At 38.4% G+C, this 17,685-nt stretch overlaps 2 protein-coding genes across 2 annotated transcripts in view; both read right to left on the reverse strand.

The window, feature by feature from the left end:
- LOC147334363 (low affinity immunoglobulin gamma Fc region receptor III-like) overlaps nucleotides 1-17,685 on the reverse strand; it is a 529,842-nt gene that overhangs the window by 156,489 nt on the left and 355,668 nt on the right. The window lies entirely within an intron of this gene.
- Nucleotides 5,518-16,217, reverse strand: LOC147334370 (alpha-2,8-sialyltransferase 8E-like). Its single transcript, XM_086271560.1, has 7 exons — nucleotides 16,132-16,217; nucleotides 11,766-11,837; nucleotides 11,577-11,651; nucleotides 8,430-8,571; nucleotides 6,285-6,397; nucleotides 6,116-6,208; nucleotides 5,518-6,037 (listed from the first exon to the last, which is right to left on the reverse strand). The coding sequence occupies exons 1-7, from the start codon at nucleotides 16,215-16,217 to the stop codon at nucleotides 5,560-5,562; spliced, it is 1,059 nt and encodes a 352-aa protein (XP_086127686.1). The 3' UTR covers nucleotides 5,518-5,559.

The raw sequence follows: 17,685 nt of genomic DNA on the forward strand, positions 1-17,685 counted from the left end.
ATAAAACAATACTTTCTATGTTTTCCATGATATTTACGATTTTTTTGCTGACCCATAAGTGAAGGTCACCGAACTAAAAGGAAAATGTGGATTGATGTTAGTTCCAAATGGTTAGATGTTTTTCCTTCTAGTAAGGAGATACAGGTGCAGCAGCCAGAGTATTGCTGGATGAAATTATCCCAAGGGTGGAATCTCCAGACTGAGACTCGGTGCTGATCAGAAGTCTTCAGAGACCCAGCAAAAAGCAGGGACCATTCCTGGCATAGCTGGCAGCCCAAGCAGCGGTTGAGGTCAAGGGTCGTACTGTTTGGTGCCCTACTAGTCATCATAAGAAGATTCCAGAACCACAACAATAACCATAAAGCTGCAGTGGAATTAGTGATGTGTCGGTCGTGAATGAAATGGCTCTTAGAGCCGGCTCTTTGACGTGAACGACGTGAGCCGGTTCCTTATCGCGAGCCGTGGGTTGGTTTTTTTTTTCTTTCTCTCACCCTCTCTCTCGCACTTTTTTCCCGCTTCACTCCGCATGCGAGCCTTGTGCTTTGTGCCGGGAAGAGGGGGGAGGGGCGGTAGTTACACTCGCAGTAGCACAGGAACAGAGCAGGAGGAAAAGAGAGAGAAAGAGAGCCAGGGACAACAACATCACATTAGAAAGGTATAGTAATCGTCCACAACTATTTTCAGTTGCGGATGATAAAGGATTCAGAAAGTTTATTCATGCAGGTCCATATGACAGAGAATATGCATGTTCTTTTTGTTTTCATATTATAATTTATATTTAATTGTGTTGTGGTTTGCAGTTTTTGTGTTGTTTCACTTTAAATTTGTTTAAAAGAAAAAAGCTGACAATATACAGTGGGGCAAAAAAGTATTTAGTCAGTCACCGATTGTGCAAGTTCCCCCACCTAAAATGATGACAGAGGTCAGTAATTTGCACCAGAGGTACACTTCAACTGTGAGAGACAGGATGTGAAAAAAAAAATCCATGAATCCACATGGTAGGATTTGTAAAGAATTTATTCGTAAATCAGGGTGGAAAATAAGTATTTGGTCAATAACAAAAATACAACTCAATACTTTGTAACATAACCTTTGTTGGCAATAACAGAGGTCAAACGTTTACTATAGGTCTTTACCAGGTTTGCACACACAGTAGCTGGTATTTTGGCCCATTCCTCCATGCAGATCTTCTCGAGAGCAGTGATGTTTTGGGGCTGTCGCCGAGCAACACGGACTTTCAACTCCCGCCACAGATTTTCTATGGGGTTGAGGTCTGGAGACTGGCTAGGCCACTCCAGGACTTTCAAATGCTTCTTACGGAGCCACTCCTTTGTTGCCCGGGCGGTGTGTTTTGGATCATTGTCATGTTGGAAGACCCAGCCTCGTTTCATCTTCAAAGTTCTCACTGATGGAAGGAGGTTTTGGCTCAAAATCTCACGATACATGGCCCCATTCATTCTGTCCTTAACACGGATCAGTCGTCCTGTCCCCTTGGCAGAAAAACAGCCCCATAGCATGATGTTTCCACCCCCATGCTTCACAGTAGGTATGGTGTTCTTGGGATGCAACTCAGTATTCTTCTTCCTCCAAACACGACGAGTTGAGTTTATACCAAAAAGTTCTACTTTGGTTTCATCTGACCACATGACATTCTCCCAATCCTCTGCTGTATCATCCATGTGCTCTCTGGCAAACTTCAGACGGGCCTGGACATGCACTGGTTTCAGCAGCGGAACACGTCTGGCACTGCGGGATTTGATTCCCTGCCGTTGTAGTGTGTTACTGATGGTGACCTTTGTTACTTTGGTCCCAGCTCTCTGCAGGTCATTCACCAGGTCCCCCCGTGTGGTTCTGGGATCTTTGCTCACCGTTCTCATGATCATTTTGACCCCACGGGATGAGATCTTGCGTGGAGCCCCAGATCGAGGGAGATTATCAGTGGTCTTGTATGTCTTCCATTTTCTGATGATTGCTCCCACAGTTGATTTTTTCACACCAAGCTGCTTGCCTATTGTAGATTCACTCTTCCCAGTCTGGTGCAGGTCTACAATACTTTTCCTGGTGTCCTTCGAAAGCTCTTTGGTCTTGGCCATGGCAGAGTTTGGAGTCTGACTGTTTGAGGCTGTGGACAGGTGTCTTTTATACAGATGATTAGTTCAAACAGGTGCCATTCATACAGGTAACGAGTGGGGGACAGAAAAGCTTCTTACAGAAGACGTTACAGGCCTGTGAGAGCCAGAGATTTTCCTTGTTTGAGGTGACCAAATACTTATTTTCCACCCTAATTTACGAATATATTCTTTACAAATCCTACCATGTGGATTCATGGATTTTTTTTTCACATTCTGTCTCTCACAGTTGAAGTGTACCTCTGGTGCAAATTACTGACCTCTGTCATCATTTTAAGTGGGGGAACTTGCACAATCGGTGGCTGACTAAATACTTTTTTGCCCCACTGTAAATAGTTAAAAGTTGAAATGTGAATAGGTTTTTGTAGTATATGATTTATTTATTACATTTTATGTGGAGTGTATAAATAAAAGTATATTTACGGTGGCCCCTACAGACAAAGCACATACTAACTCCAAAACACGTAAAAACTCCAAAACACGTACAAAAGACAACAGATGTGCTCCAGGATGCTGGGCCCAGTGTTGAGATTTTGTTACCTGGTGACTACACAAGCCAGCAAGTACCACCGACCTGATTTGGTGTGGTAGTAACAGGTAAATTAATTTTTTTTAATTATTTGAATATATATGAGTGCTTGTGTATAAATACACAAACAATACACACATGCTTTCAATTGTGTAATTTAACTGATCTAGGTAGCTCTGTTTTGGAAGTTCAGTTAACGCTAGAGATGTGCTTTGGAGTTTGTACGTGCTTTATCTCTAGGGGCCACCACATATATTTATATATAAACATATATAAATAAAACCACTTTTTTTACATTAGTAATTCTTTTTGTATTAATAATAATAATAACTAATAATAACTTAATTAAAGCAACAAAACAACATGACGAGCCGGTCCGGAGCCGAAAGAGCCGGTTCTCTAAAAAGAGCCGGAAATCCCATCACTAATTGGAATGAGAGCTGTGCCACGGGGCTTTGCAGAGGTCATCAAGAGGAGATTGTGGACAACAGAATGGGCATCTGAAGGATGAGGGGAGACAGTAGAGGAGACATAAATGCAGATAATTTGCCAAGTGGCTTGTTCCTCCCAGAGGTGTGGACTCGAGTCACATGACTTGGACTCGAGTCAGACTCGAGTCATTAATTTTATGACTTTAGACTTGACTTGAAAAAATGTTCTAAGACTTGTGACTTGACTTGGACTTTTACACCAATGACCTGGGACTTGAATTGGACTTGAACCGGTTTACTTGAAAAGACTTGATATTTCACCCCAAATATAAAATTTAACATGCATCTTATATAGAGATTGAAAATGTGACGTCATTCACGGGTAGAACCGCAAAGGATTCTGGGAACTCGTGGCAAGCAGTACGCAGGCTTTCAATTAAAATCAGTTATACAGCGATAAAAAGAAACACAAAATGTCAAGAAGCTGTTGTATTATTAACTGCAATAGCCGGTCGCATGACAGCCACGGGAAGCCGACGGGTAAAGAGATCGGTTGTTATCGGATTACGTCGTTGAAGAGAAATTGTTCGAGCCATGTTTCCGAAGTAACAAAGAGGCGACTGGATTGCAGCCATTCAAAGACAAAATATAACGTCCCAGAACACTCCAGCTCACAGGTTAGTCTGCTCCAAGCATTTCCACAAAGGTCAGTCTGCTGTTGTAGTTAATGCGTCATTTTTCTTAACATAATTGGTGATATAGGTTACAAGCAAGTCTGGCGCTGAACAGAAATTGTCGTGCTATGCTCCTTTGTTTATTGTGCATAAATAGTGAATTGTCCTGACACAATATTGCGTTTCGCTTCTGTTATTACCATGGTACATTGACAAAAACATACTTTTATTCACAGGATAAAACAGTTGTTTTGTATCACTAATTGCCCAGTACGATTACAGCATACAGTATTATTGTCACTGCTACATTTCTGTGATGCTACCAGAAATTATTTCCACTGCTAATTAATTACCATTGAGCTCAAAGGTCCTATTAATAGACGGTTAACGAATGTGTATTTATGACGACGATTTGTGAGACTGGTAAACTTATGATACGTACGATGGTCTTTACTTTCTACACGGTGCATTTCAAGGTCCTGTACCCATCCGTCGGTAAACTGTACCTGGGCTTGTTGCAGTGACCTGAAGTTACTAAACTTCATGAGTGTGTGCACTCACTCCAAGAACCGTATAATTATAAATATGCATATAAATATGCTACGATGAGACTTCATCTAACTAGTAAATGTTGTCCAGGCTACGTTGGTGATGCAGTTTTTTTTTTAATTATATTTAAAAAAAAATCATTTATTTATGTATGATATTTTTGTCATGCGATTTTAAAGCTGGTCCTACAACCGCATCCAAGAATAACATGCAGCTTATCTCAGAACTGTCGGTGAAAATTATTCTGGGGGCTAGGTTTAATTGAGCTGCATTTTAAAGAGGAGCAATTTCACAATTTGTGTATATTTACATTTAGCATAACTGCAACATGCTTTTTTTTTTTTTTTTTTTTTTTTTTTTAAGACTCGAAAGGACTTGAAATTCAAAATTTCAGACTTGTGACTTGACTCGGACTTTTACACCAGTGACTTGAGACTCGACTCTGACTTGCCTGACATTACTTGAGACTTGACTTGAGGATAAAGACTTGAGACTTACTTGAGACTTGCAAAACAATGACTTGGTCCCACCTCTGGTTCCTCCCACAGGAAGAAAGCCTGAAGTGAGGTGATGGGGGTTGACAAAGGCCATAAAAAGGAAGTGCTGACAAGGCCTACAGCTTTCTTTCACAGACCTTCAGAGTAAAACATGAAATTCACAAACACAACTCAGGGACGTGAACAGAGCACTGGGGGAGGATACAGGTAGGTATACAAAACAATAAACACAATATCAAAACCCTTAAGAATCAGAAGACAAGGATTAATCCAAAACACAAGTTTTATTGAATTGAATACTAATGCTAAACAAAAAACATAATGTTTAATAAAAGTCTAATGACCCAGGACCATGACACAATATAGCTCAAGTTTAGTCACTCTAAACTTGACTTCTTCAGTCTGACTGAAGAAGTCACTTGGATGAGTGGACGAGTTTTCTCCCACAAAACGCTACATCCAGATGAACAGAATCAACTTTTGGAGACTATGTTAAACAAGTGTGTTTTTAAATGGGATTTGAACGATTGAATTGATTCCGAAGTAGGGATTTTGACTTGGAGATTATTCCAGAGTCCAGGGGCAATGATGGTAAATGCATGGTCACCTCTGGTTTTTAAAGAGAGTTAAGAGATATTTTGTAAGATTGTTAAAGTAACATCAAAATAACACATACTGGATTTCAGTGCAAATGTCTTGGCTTTTGTGGTGGTCACTTGAATAAACTCTTATTTTATTCCATCATATAAACTAGACCTGACCTGATTTACAGTCTTCAAGATGAAGCTTGAGAATGCCCTTGTTGTGCAGTTGCACCCAGTAGTAAAACTCATCTGGCATTGCATGGACTCTACTATCATAGGGTACATTATCATAGTAGTGGTTAGTCAGGGGAAAGAGCTTATATGGATGATTACTAAATGGCCAGAATCCATAAAGATGAACAGTTTCACATAATTCCAAAGCCAGACTAATCATATAAGCTCCAGTGCTAGGCCGACGTTCATTTACCCCCTGAGATTTCCAGAATTTGTCCATACTTTGTAAGTATTGAGGGTTTGTGAAGATTGGTTGGATAGGAATTTCCATGTCTTCAATGGCATACACAGCCCGCTGACACACTGCACGGTAAGCACCAAAAGAGAAGCAAGGGAAGAGGAGCAGGGAGTTGCCATACTGGTGGAGACTGTCTACAAACGCCCGTCGACGTGCCATCAGTGACCCATACCTGCAAAATAATATATTAGTTAAAGAAACAAGACAAAACTAACAGGTCAGTTCAATGTTAGAGTCACTCTTGGCTCACTTCTTTGTTAAGATGCTTGGGTTTGCTGTCACAAGGTTAGTCTTCATGCCAACATCACTCTTAAATTCATTTTCCAGAGGAGGAAGGTTGCACCTGAAAAAAACAACAAAATATTACTTACAGAGAGAAGAGTCCTCATCATGATTTTTGTTCTAAACATCTTTCTCACCTAATGACAAAATCAGTTGAATCAATCGTTTTTCCACAGCCGCTGTTTGTCAGAATCCCACCGTTCCCAACAACTGAACAAGTGTCCCATCTCTTTTTTGAGAAAGGATTCTCCTGGAATTGACACCAACAGATTATAAATTATAAAAGAGCAAAATTTAAACAGTTTGAAATGTACTTTGTGTGAAAGACAAGTGCTCACTGAATTTAATGGAAGATGGCAAACATGTAGGAAGAGGTCAGTGATAAGGTTATCACGTTAAAACTTTTAGAGAAATGTATAGACCTGTTTAATCCGATTGCCTTTAAAACATTAGAACTGGATTATCAGTTACTTGGAATTGAAATCTTTCATGATATCATTATATATGTGATATTACATATACGGTGGTTAGTTCTAGTTACTGTGCAAACCCTTTTGTTATTGAAAACAATGGATTCATGAGGTCCCTGTTATCAAAATCTGTTTTGAAAATCAGTCTCTTTTTAAGTCGAAGTGAATCTTTGGCCCAGTATTTGTGAATCTCTCCTAGAATAGAAGGAGACAATAAGTGTAGGGCACGCTTGAAAGTTGAAGTTTAAAATGATAGATAAAACAAGAAGCACTCTGACACCACAAACCAAGGCAACCTACCTTCTGGGCAGTGTTTACTTTCAACAGAATAGTACTGGATATTGTATATATTAGTTTTGTTTTTGTTTGTTTTGTACTGCAGTAAAACTTAGATTAGGATTACATGACAGATGTTTATGTGGATTTTATTTTTACACAAACATTATTTAAGAGTAGGTAAATCGATAATAAACTGGTAATGTAAATATCTGTATAATAAATTGAGCTTGTTAAATATTATTGTGCCACAGTAAATTTCTAAATACGTCAGCTAATTCTTTACATTCGTTCCGTTAAAGATTTTAGGTCAATTTGAAAGAGAAGCAGATGTGAAATGTAAAGGTTAGGTCAAATGATATTTGGAAACTATAATCCCCATACACCAATATCACTTCCTAAATGTTGCAAGTGCAAACACAAGCAGTTAGTTTTCAAGAAAAACTCCACTTTATACAAGTTTGACCTTATTTGAGCTTGAAGAAGGAGTCAAAGGTCCAAACTAATGTGAAACCTAGTGAAACCCCCATATAATTCCTTACATGGGGCGATCAAGGCTCAAGAGTTGGCAGTTTGTCTTGTAATCGGAAGGTTGCCCCGGCTCAGACAGTGTCGGTCGTTGTGTCCTTGGGCAAGACACTTCACCTGTTGCCTACTGGTGGTGGTCAGAGGGCGCCAGTGTCCGGCAGCCTCGCCTCTGTCAGTGTGCCCCAGGGCGGCTGTGGCTACAATGTAGCTTGCCAACACGAGTGTGTGAATGGGTGGATGACTGAACGTGTAAAGCGCTTTGGGGTCCTTAGGGACTGAGTAAAGTGCTATACAAATACAGGCCATACAATTGACCTTCAAGGAATGTGACTTTTTAAATCTTTATACCTAAGCTTCCCCAGTCTGCATGTCAAGTGTCCTTGGGCAAGATAATAACCCCAAATCTCCCTCCAATGCGTTGATCAGAGTGTGATTGTGTGTGAATGTACTGTGTGCTGTGTGCACTTGCGTTTAGAAGTGCTTGCATGAGTGGGTGTGAATGAGGCATGTTGTATACAGTGGAGAGTAAAAAAGCGCTATATAAGAATCAGTCCATTTACAAATATTAAAATGTATTACAATTAAATATGCTATAAAGTTATAGCAGTGTTACATTTCGCACAGCCTGATAACTAAATTTCAAAATTAAGCTGTTGCCTGCTCTATAAATTAGCTAGTGAGTGTAAGAGGCAGAACTCAGGATGAAACAAGGAGCATCCACAAAGTTATTAATACAGATGAATTGCTGCAAAAGTACTCTAGGCAGCTAATTTCAGAAGACACACACAAAGAATTATATTTGATTTAATCCATTAAGGGTAAAGGTCCCTGTTTATCAAAGATTTAACATGTGACTAAACATGTGATGTCAAAACATAGGGTTATCATGTTAGAACATTTGATGAATAACGAAGACCTGAAATATGCAGCAATGTTGTTTTAGTTTGTAGTAGTTCATTCATAAACAACAAATTTCAAGATCTGTTCCCGTGTTTAAGAAAAACATACTTTTATTAAGATATTGAAAAGCTCTGGAGTCACAGGAATGACAGTTCTGTCCTTGTCACAAACAATCTTAGATCCCACTGGAGTGTTTTCCTGAGTGACAATGGCATTGTTGGATCCATTGCAATTAATCCTCAGCTGTAATCTTGTGAAAAAAAAGACAAAAATATAAATAAATAAAGTTAGCTTTAGTGTTAAGTGGACAGATTTGCAATTTCTAGAGTTAGAGTCCATCTGTTTTGTCATTTTCATTTCTGCTAGTTTTGTATAAAAAGCTTTTGTTTTATTTAAAACACTATAATCATTACAGTTTCATATCAATTTCCAAAGAAGGTTGTTAGAAATGTAAATTAGGCTCACTGTAAGAGTAAAACACTTTGGGGAACAAAAATTTTAATAATATAGTATTTGAATAGGCTTCAGTGGTTTTAGCCAAAACAGTTATGTTGTTTTAGGAAACTGAAAATAAAAGCCATTCAACCACAGGCAGGTACTGATACAGCACACATTTACATGCATGACAGACAACTTTTGTCTTTATATTTTAAATTAACTTATCTATTGTTGTACATTATATTTACAGTTAGTTTTTTTTACGTTTCATTTTTTCTTTTGACTAATATTGACTCAAATCTTCGAAACATTATATTTCGCTCCAGTTGGAACCAGTTGTTCAGTTGATCAAAAATAATTTAACATTTGATTGACAACCAGTTTCACACCCCGCTGAATTCATGAAAAATTAAAAAGTACTAATTTCAGAAGCTAACTCAAAGTGTTTGTATTTTATTTTATATCTTTTTTGCTGTCATTTCAAAATGTCAGTGCAAGTAAAGGAGGCCATTGTTTAGCTGAAAAAGAGAGAGCAAAACCTTCAGGCATGTACTAATCAACAGACTGGTTCATTCATTAAAAGAAGAAATCCAGTGAAAATCAATGTCACTGCCAGTCATTTATCCATCTCTGGGCCTAATAAAAATAATCTTATACTCCTTGAACTCGTTGCTTTTTTTCAGCGATAGTAGGGTCATTATGCTAATTACAGACAGGGTAAATCCAAATATTGGCAAATAACACAGAAATTACTAAAAAAAAAAACAAAAAAAAAAACAATAAAAAGAATCAAAATGCCTGATAAATATTCTGTTATCTGTAGAGCACCATCAAACTCCTTACTCTCTCTTCTTTCAACCATCCTTCATCTTCTTGGGGCTGCTGCTGTGTGGGATTACTGTAACGACCCTAATGTCTGAAAATATTTCACTGAAAAAAATCAGGAACAGTTGGAGTTCTTTCGTTTGAACAAACAGTTCAGGAGTTAATAGAGTTATAGATATTGAAAAAAATCCAAAAAGCTGTTGTCTGACACCAGCAACAGGTTAGACTTTGGAAAGTTAGCACAAGATCTCATTTAAAGACCTTTAGAAGTAATTCTGCTTTGTCTGCATCTGAGGCTTAATCTCAGGTGGTTCCAATAATCTACCATTTTATGTGGTGTTTGCTTGTACTCACATACTAGCTTTAGGCAGTCTGTGCCAAAGTGAGTTAAAATGTATTGATGCATGCTTTTAGGTTGATTCTGATAATAATTGCCATTGTTGTACTTAAATTTGTAAAAATTCTTTTTCTAATCCTTCCCTGCGCATCTAGGAGGTGGGGGAGGCAATTAGCTATAGTGTTTAACTACAGATATCCTATGTGAAGGTTCTGTTCTTTATTTAGTAAGGATGTTTACTTCTTGCCATTTATGACCTCACCTGTCTTTGTATATGGCGGACCGTTAAAGGAATTAAGCCATATACAGGGTGGGGGAGATGACCCTTTTTATGACCAACAGGAATTCTCTCACACACACACACAGTGCCTTAGATTTATGACGCACCACGGGGTTTTCTTTTATAATGGGTGTTTTTGTCGCTGAATAAAAGGCGGCAAGGGGACACTGGGAGTTGGAGTTGTCTGAGGTCGAGTGCAGAGGTTCTGCTCTGAGGTTCCGAGCCAGCTTCCCTTGCACCGCAAGTTAAAAAAAAAGAAGCAGCGAGGACTGCTAGAGCAGACACAACACATGCTCAATCATCCATGTAAGGCAGCGGTCCCCAACCCCCGGGCCGCAAGAGTTGAGACTCGGGTGTGAAATGTATGGTTTTCACGGTTTTTAGCGTTATTTTGTTATCGTTTTTTTCGTTAACTCGGTTTTCCTGGGTCTTTTCACGTGTGTTATGAATAAATCTTATTTTTTTCGGTACCAGTACTAGTTTTATTTTGTTGTATTTATCCGCGACACCTTAGAGCATAGGTGTCAAACTCTGGCCCGCAGGCCAAATTTGGCCCGCAGCCTAATTACATTTGGCCCGCAAAGCCATACCAAATTACTATCAGAGCTGGCCTACTGGTATTATACAGCTAATATATATATTGTTTAGTATTAAGCTTTGCTTGTTCCATATTCAGTTTTTCAGCAAAACGTGTTTGAGTCCATAAGAAAAGATTCATTCTTAAATCTGGAGGAAGATATTTTTTTTCAATAAATATTAATGTTAGCCCGCGACTTTGTTCCAGTTTTGAAATTTGGCCCACTGTGTATTTGAGTTTGACACCCCTGCCTTAGAGGCTGGTCCATGAAAACATTGTCGGTCCATGTCCGCAAAAAAGGGACCGCTGCTGTAAGGAACTTGCAGAAAGCCAATTCTGTTTTGTTTTCAGGAAGAGAAATGTTTTGTTACCCATCCAAGTGACTTTATTCTCTTCAATTTTTCGGGAACTAAAAAAGTTTAAGTGAGTATCATTCATGCACAATAGTTTGATCAAAAAAGAATAATAATAAATATAAGCAAAACGTGACTATGGTAAGATGTCTGTGAAGGTTCTCAGTCATCCAGGTCATCATAGTCAAAGGAGCTTGCAAAGAAAAGCGTCTGGACTTCTTTAAGTTACTTGAAGACGTTTCACCTCTCATCCGAGAAGCTTCTTCAGTTCTAAGGTCAAATGGTGGAGAGTCCCAGATATGGTAAGTTTTTTGTTGAAAACAATGTTTCAGTGTCCAGGTGTTTCCTTCACAAACATTTCTAATTTTCTTTTTTTCCAGAAATTCAAATGAAAATAAAAATAATTATATCAGAATATTAGAAGGCTTTAAGGGTCTGATCTTACCTGAATCTGTGGCAATTCTCTTCATGCTTTTTCCATGTTTGATTGTAGAGTTTTTTTACTTTATCGATGGCTTCCCTGTAATGCACAAGCATTCAGGTACACATTTAGAAGTATCACCCATTCAGGGCTGACATGAATTAATCTTAGCATAAACAATGTACTTTCTTAAGAAACAGTTTTTGCTCTTACTTGCAGCCTTTACAAAGTTCAGAGGGCTTTGGGGCACCTCTTTGAGGAGAGGGTCGGTAAAATTCCACATAACTGTGACAAATAAAAGAGACAGATTTGTGCAGATAAATTAGTTACCCTTTCTTGAACTCATTTTTTTCTTAGTTTCCTTGCTTTTGTTTACATCTGTTGCAATTTGTAATATTAATTAATATTGTGCCATGCGCTTGTGAAGTGGCTGTTTGGTGCATGTTTTTACATGTAAAGGAAGCACTCAAAACATGCGGTTATCCTAACTGCATGTTATCCTAACATAAAGTCAGCAAAGTGTCATGATTCAGCTGTGTGGCAGGCAGGAGAGGACCCAAACGCAAACTCACGGAGACAAAACGTAAACTCAAAAACACAGCTTTAATGCTGGCAAAAGGTGAAACACAAAAACAGTACTAAACTAAACTGGGAAAGCTAAACATAAAGTATACCAGGAACCACGGGGAGAATCACACACAGCATGAGGGAGACTACGACACTGACAAAGAGAAACACGGAACTTCAAAGTAAAACAGGAAGGATCACACAGAGACGCGAACTTGACACAGTGGAGACAGCAACTAAGAAACACAGAGACATAAACCATAAGGCAGAGGACTCTAAGAACCGAAAGACACAGAGGGGAACTCAAACATGCAGACACAGACTTACACAGAACAGAGGGGACACAGAGAAACATGAAGGGCAAGGGATCGAAACTAGAAACCATAAAATAACTCACACAAGTACAATATTACAAACATCACAAGGAACTAAAAACGCTGGGTCAGGGGACCCAGGACCATGACACAAAGAGGCACAGAAAAGAAGATCAGACACCAGCGAGGGAGGATAAGAAGGACAGACGCAACAACATTGTCATCCCCTATGTAGCCGGTGTTTCAGAAAAACTCAGGAGAGTTTTCTCCGAGCATGACATCCCAGTGTATTTCAGACCCAGCAACACACTCAGACAAAAACTGGTTCACCCGAAAGACAAAACTCCAAAACACAAACTTAACAATGTGGTGTATGCTGTACAGTGCAGCGAGGAATGCCCAGACCTCTACATTGGAGAGACCAAACAGCCACTTCACAAGCGCATGGCACAACACAGAAGAGCCACCTCCAAAGGACAAGACTCAGCAGTCCATCTGCATCTAAAGGATAAAGGACACTCTTCCGAGGATGCCAATGTTCACATTTTGGACAGAGAGGACAGATGGTTTGAAAGAGGAGTGAAAGAAGCCACCTATGTCCACTGTGAGCGACCATCTTTGAACAGAGGCGGGGGTTTACGACACCAACTGTCTGCCATCTATAATCCAGTTTTGAGATCCCTTCCCAGACGCCTTAACGCCCACTCACATCCTGGGCCATCTGACCTCAGGAAATCACATGATAGGGTGGGGCCAGGTTTCACAATGAGCTCACCCGAAACTCTGGCTGATTGGGACCCACACCCAGTTTCCCACCTTGGCTCATGTGATTAGAGGATCATCAGGGGGTCCTTTTGTCCCTCTGTGGGGGGTTTCTCCCACTAGGTTTATATCTGGGACTCTCCACCATTTGACCTTAGAACTGAAGAAGCTTCTCGGATGAGAGGTGAAACGTCTTCAAGTAACTTAAAGAAGTCCAGACGCTTTTCTTTGCAATCTCCTCTGACTTCCGATAACTTCCTGCTAACTTCTAACTCCGTTAAATGTAATGAATTCTGTTTTCATGGATGCCTGGATGTTAAACTTCATAGTTACACCTGGTAAAGCAGCAATGCTGATCATTTTATTAAAGATGAAAGAATTTAGACAGTTTTAAACTCTCAGTGATGTTCGTTTGACTTCGGGACTTTAAAGGATGGAGTTTAGGACCCAGATTACTCCCAGATTTACAAGCACCTTAGTCCAACAAATACGGCAATAACGACGGCCCGCTTGCATGTTCTACAAAAGAAAATATGTGTATCTGACGGACAAACACCAAACCAGTTAAGCTGCACCATTTTTACAAAACAATTCTGGCTCATCCATTTCACTCAACAATCTACTTTCCCTATTCACATTCTCCGATACCATACATTCTTATTTTTATCCTGAGGATAAGATGACTCCTAAGCTCAAATGTGCGTTTGAATTGGATATTTTCTTCTATGTGCCTTTTTTTCATGCATAAGTGTTAGTTCTTCTTGGATTGTTCCAGGAAGGGTTATCTTTTTGTCAATAAAATCCATGTTAATGATTGAAACCATGTCTCATGTCTTATAAGTAAAATAAACATGTAAAAAGTGTTCATACACAACATATGATCAAGAATTAACATAATCTTGATGTAATTATAATCAGGGGTTTTGTTTAATAAGGGTTCTTTGGATGTTTTGTTGCAGATAAAACCAACAATCTGACAGGGAGCACTTTTAATTCAAATTGGAAGTCCAGTACATATTCACGAAATCTATGTTAGATTACACTTAGAAACTAAATTTATATGTGATATTATCTAGAATCAAGAGTAAATCGTAATTTTAAATCCAATATCTAGTTTTTTGACAAGTTTTTCACACGTTTTGAAAGAGAAATCAAATTATTTTTGTCGTATACTGTAGTATTACATCAAATATAATTGGATAAACAACTTTGTTTTTTACGTCAAATAACAGTGGTGTAAATAACATTTACTGTATATTACTGTAAATTTAAGCATTATTATTCATATTGATGCATTCATTGACCTTGTTTATAGGCAATTTCATTGTTTGATCACATTAAAATGTTCCTAATTTGATGTTTAAAAGCATTTGTAAAAGGCATAATCCCATCTAAAATTAGGGCAGCAAGTTATTTTCTGTTATATTACGGTATTATTTTGGCAACCCAGCTGCTGGAATATTACTGGTTTTTTAGGATGTTTTTTTAACAGTTGTGGAGCAGGGAAATTATTTTACTGCTATTGTTAAATAATTGTCATCATTACCATTGCATTAATAATATAATCTGGAGTTGATATTGCATTCAGAGGTTTAAACAGTGTCTCTTTCAGAAAGACTGAGTTGCAGGCTGACAGGAAGTTGTATGCAGAAGTGAAAGCAGATAGTTATTTTGAGCAGCAGGCTAAGACGAGGCTTTAACAATGTAACAGATAGCTTTAAGAAGGCCTTAAGCAGTTATGACTATTTTATACACAATGCATATCTGTGCTTATTAAAGAGTTGGAGCTCGGTCAATTAATTGGGGGTCGGAAGCTTTGTTCGGCGCGATGTTCGAACAATCTATTGTGCAAGTGACTTGGAGCCATAGAAGGAATTGCAATACATGCTTACAAAACACTTATATATCAGATCATTTTATATTAAGCTTTTAAGTAGAGGTTCTTGGTTAAAACATTTATTTAGTAGAAGACATACACATAGTCTCAGTGAGCCTCTGGTCTGGTAAAAGGTCAGAAGTGCAACAGGTGAATTGAGAAAGAGCATTTGAGGACGAGACACAGACAGTAGGTGAAGAGGTGACACAAAGAGCATGTGAGGTCGTGACACACACACACATGAGTTAAATTTATTTAGAGGAGAGATTAGTCATGTCTGGTTGTAACTGCAAAAGTGTCTCGGTAAAAGAGGAACCGTCCTTGTTGTCTCGGCAAGAAAGAGGAACAATCTACTTTAAGATAAGAACGGAAAGTACCAGCCATGAAAATAGAAGATGATCTTCTGGGTGAAAAGCCATTGTCGGTGTTGATCTGATCTATGTATAAAATGTATCTGTGACGCATGAAGGGGCGTCAGTAAATCAAACCCTGATGCTATAAAATATCTGTTTATGCTTTGATTAAGTCGAGGACTACTGGCTGTCTGCGTACAGAGTGTCTTCCCACACGTGTGTTCATTAAAATCATTGTTGGACCAAGATCCTCTGGACCATGGGTGGTTTGTACTCTCCCTCCTCAATTTTGAACCTTAACACAGTGTGAATGACACGTAGGCACAAGCACTGACAATAACAATCTCTTTCGCATAGATGATAAAGTTTGCCCGGCACAAAGAGAGCTGCTACAAATGTCCTTTAAAGAGCGACTTTTACTGTTATACTTTCAGTACATTTCAGAGCCTGCATTTCTTCACTTTGTTTACCTGAGCAAAGAAGTGAAATCAGTACTTCAACACATGTGTACTTCTGCTTAAAATAAGTGTGTGTGTATTTCTGCAACTGCTGGCTTGCATTTGCAATTTACATCTTCCCTGTTTCAGAATTATTATTACTATTTTTACTTTTTTGTAGTTTCACAGTGTCATAAGCCTCTTTTGTTCAAAATACTTTGACTAGTGACCTCTTGCCTTCATCTGTAAAATGCAAAGGTAGTTACTCACCTGTCCTCGAACGCGTACCAGATAAGAATGGTCAGCAGACTCCCCAAAGAGAGAAGATTGATCATAATCAAGAGCTTTTTCCTCATGTCGCTCTAGTGCTTCACCTTTCTTAACACTTCGTTTTAACTCAGCTTTTTTTAATGTACTTTTACCTCATATGTTGATACGGTTATCTGCCCGGTTTAACTGTCTGGTGGTTTATGATTCATAAAATGAGTAGGCTTCCTCAGTTAATTATTACTATAGGAGAAGAAGAAGTCCCTTGGATGGGTGACAAAATATTTCTCCCAAGGAAAATGTCACGTCCAGATGAACAGATCAACTTTTGGGGATTTTCTTACCTGGATAATTGAGCATGCATCAAGACATAAACACTCTCAGGTCATTTATACAAAGATGTTTTTAGGACAAGGCCTACGTTTTTAAACCGAGTTGCCTCTATGGATGCTTTGGGACCATGCATGTTTGCCAATTCATGAGCTCATGAAATGAACTATGATATTGTTTATTCTGGAAATCAAATCATTAAAAATTTCTATTCATTTTATTCTGGGTGTACTGACAAATATCAGTGAATGTTCAATAATATCCAATACAGGAAACTATTGTAGAATCTACCTTACAATATAAAGCATCTTGATGCAATTGTTGAATTGAATTGAATTATTGGTTAATTGGGTGAATACAATTTTTCTAAATAAAAAAAGAGTAACAAAACGAGGCTTGACCGCATGTTCCACTGTATCCATGGAAATATTATACTTCCTGTTTCTCATTCATGACATCCAAAACAAGTTTTTAAAGCCAAAACACTTTTAATATTCAACCTCATGATATTAATTGTGGAGTATATTTTATTAAATTCTTAAATTAAGTTCCTGTATCAAATGACATCAGGCAGTGTGTCATTTTCTAATAATAAAGAAGTATAATAGAATATATAATATAAGTAGTAAACAATAATTCAGAAAATGGGTGACCTAAACGGTGGCCATTCCAATAGTAAAGTCTGGAAAACATGGAAAAACTTTCCATTTTTGTTTTTAGCAAGGTACAGACATTCATTCATTCATTCCTTGCAGTAAAGCCCAATGCTTGTTTGTTTGCACTTACAAACTCCGATGCGGCACACTCATAGGTACAGCCCGGCCAGTGCTCTGTGTATGGTTTTTTTAGAGAGTGAAATATGCAACAGTGGCAGCTGTTAAAAGTTTTACAGTTTTACTGCTGCTTGGGATTGTTAAATTTTGTTTGGTAGTGCTTCTCCGACTTTCCAAAACAGAAATTAGAGTTGAGAGAGTGCTCCAGTTGGAAATTCAGATTTCATCTGCAATGTGCTATAATATTAATATTTTCTTAATATGTTGTAATGAATCTCTTGACAGTAAGTTACAAACATCCCACGTTCTATTGAGAGGGGCCCTGGTTCCTGTTGTCACTACTGATACTCCCTTTTTGACGCTTATGATATAAAATATGCATTAAACTACACTATATGGAAACCACACACAAGCAGGTCAATTATAAAGTTAACTCCACTTCAGTGAATGATTG

The sequence above is a fragment of the Aulonocara sp. 'chitande type north' Nkhata Bay genome, linkage group LG3 (genome assembly GCF_057382095.1).
Source record: "Aulonocara sp. 'chitande type north' Nkhata Bay isolate Kocher_YH1m ecotype deep benthic linkage group LG3, A_spYH_male_GT1.1, whole genome shotgun sequence".
Classification (NCBI taxonomy): domain Eukaryota; kingdom Metazoa; phylum Chordata; class Actinopteri; order Cichliformes; family Cichlidae; genus Aulonocara; species Aulonocara sp. 'chitande type north' Nkhata Bay.

Excerpts from the sequence above, each read along its gene's own strand:
- LOC147334370 (XM_086271560.1), bottom strand. The coding sequence starts at position 16,217 with ATGAGGAAAAAGCTCTTGATTATGATCAATCTTCTCTCTTTGGGGAGT. Across the intron at positions 11,838-16,131 it reads TGGTACGCGTTCGAGGACAG|TTATGTGGAATTTTACCGAC; the intron begins GTGAGTAACTAC and ends TATTTGTCACAG. Across the intron at positions 6,209-6,284 it reads TCAACTGATTTTGTCATTAG|GTGCAACCTTCCTCCTCTGG; the intron begins GTGAGAAAGATG and ends TGTTTTTTTCAG.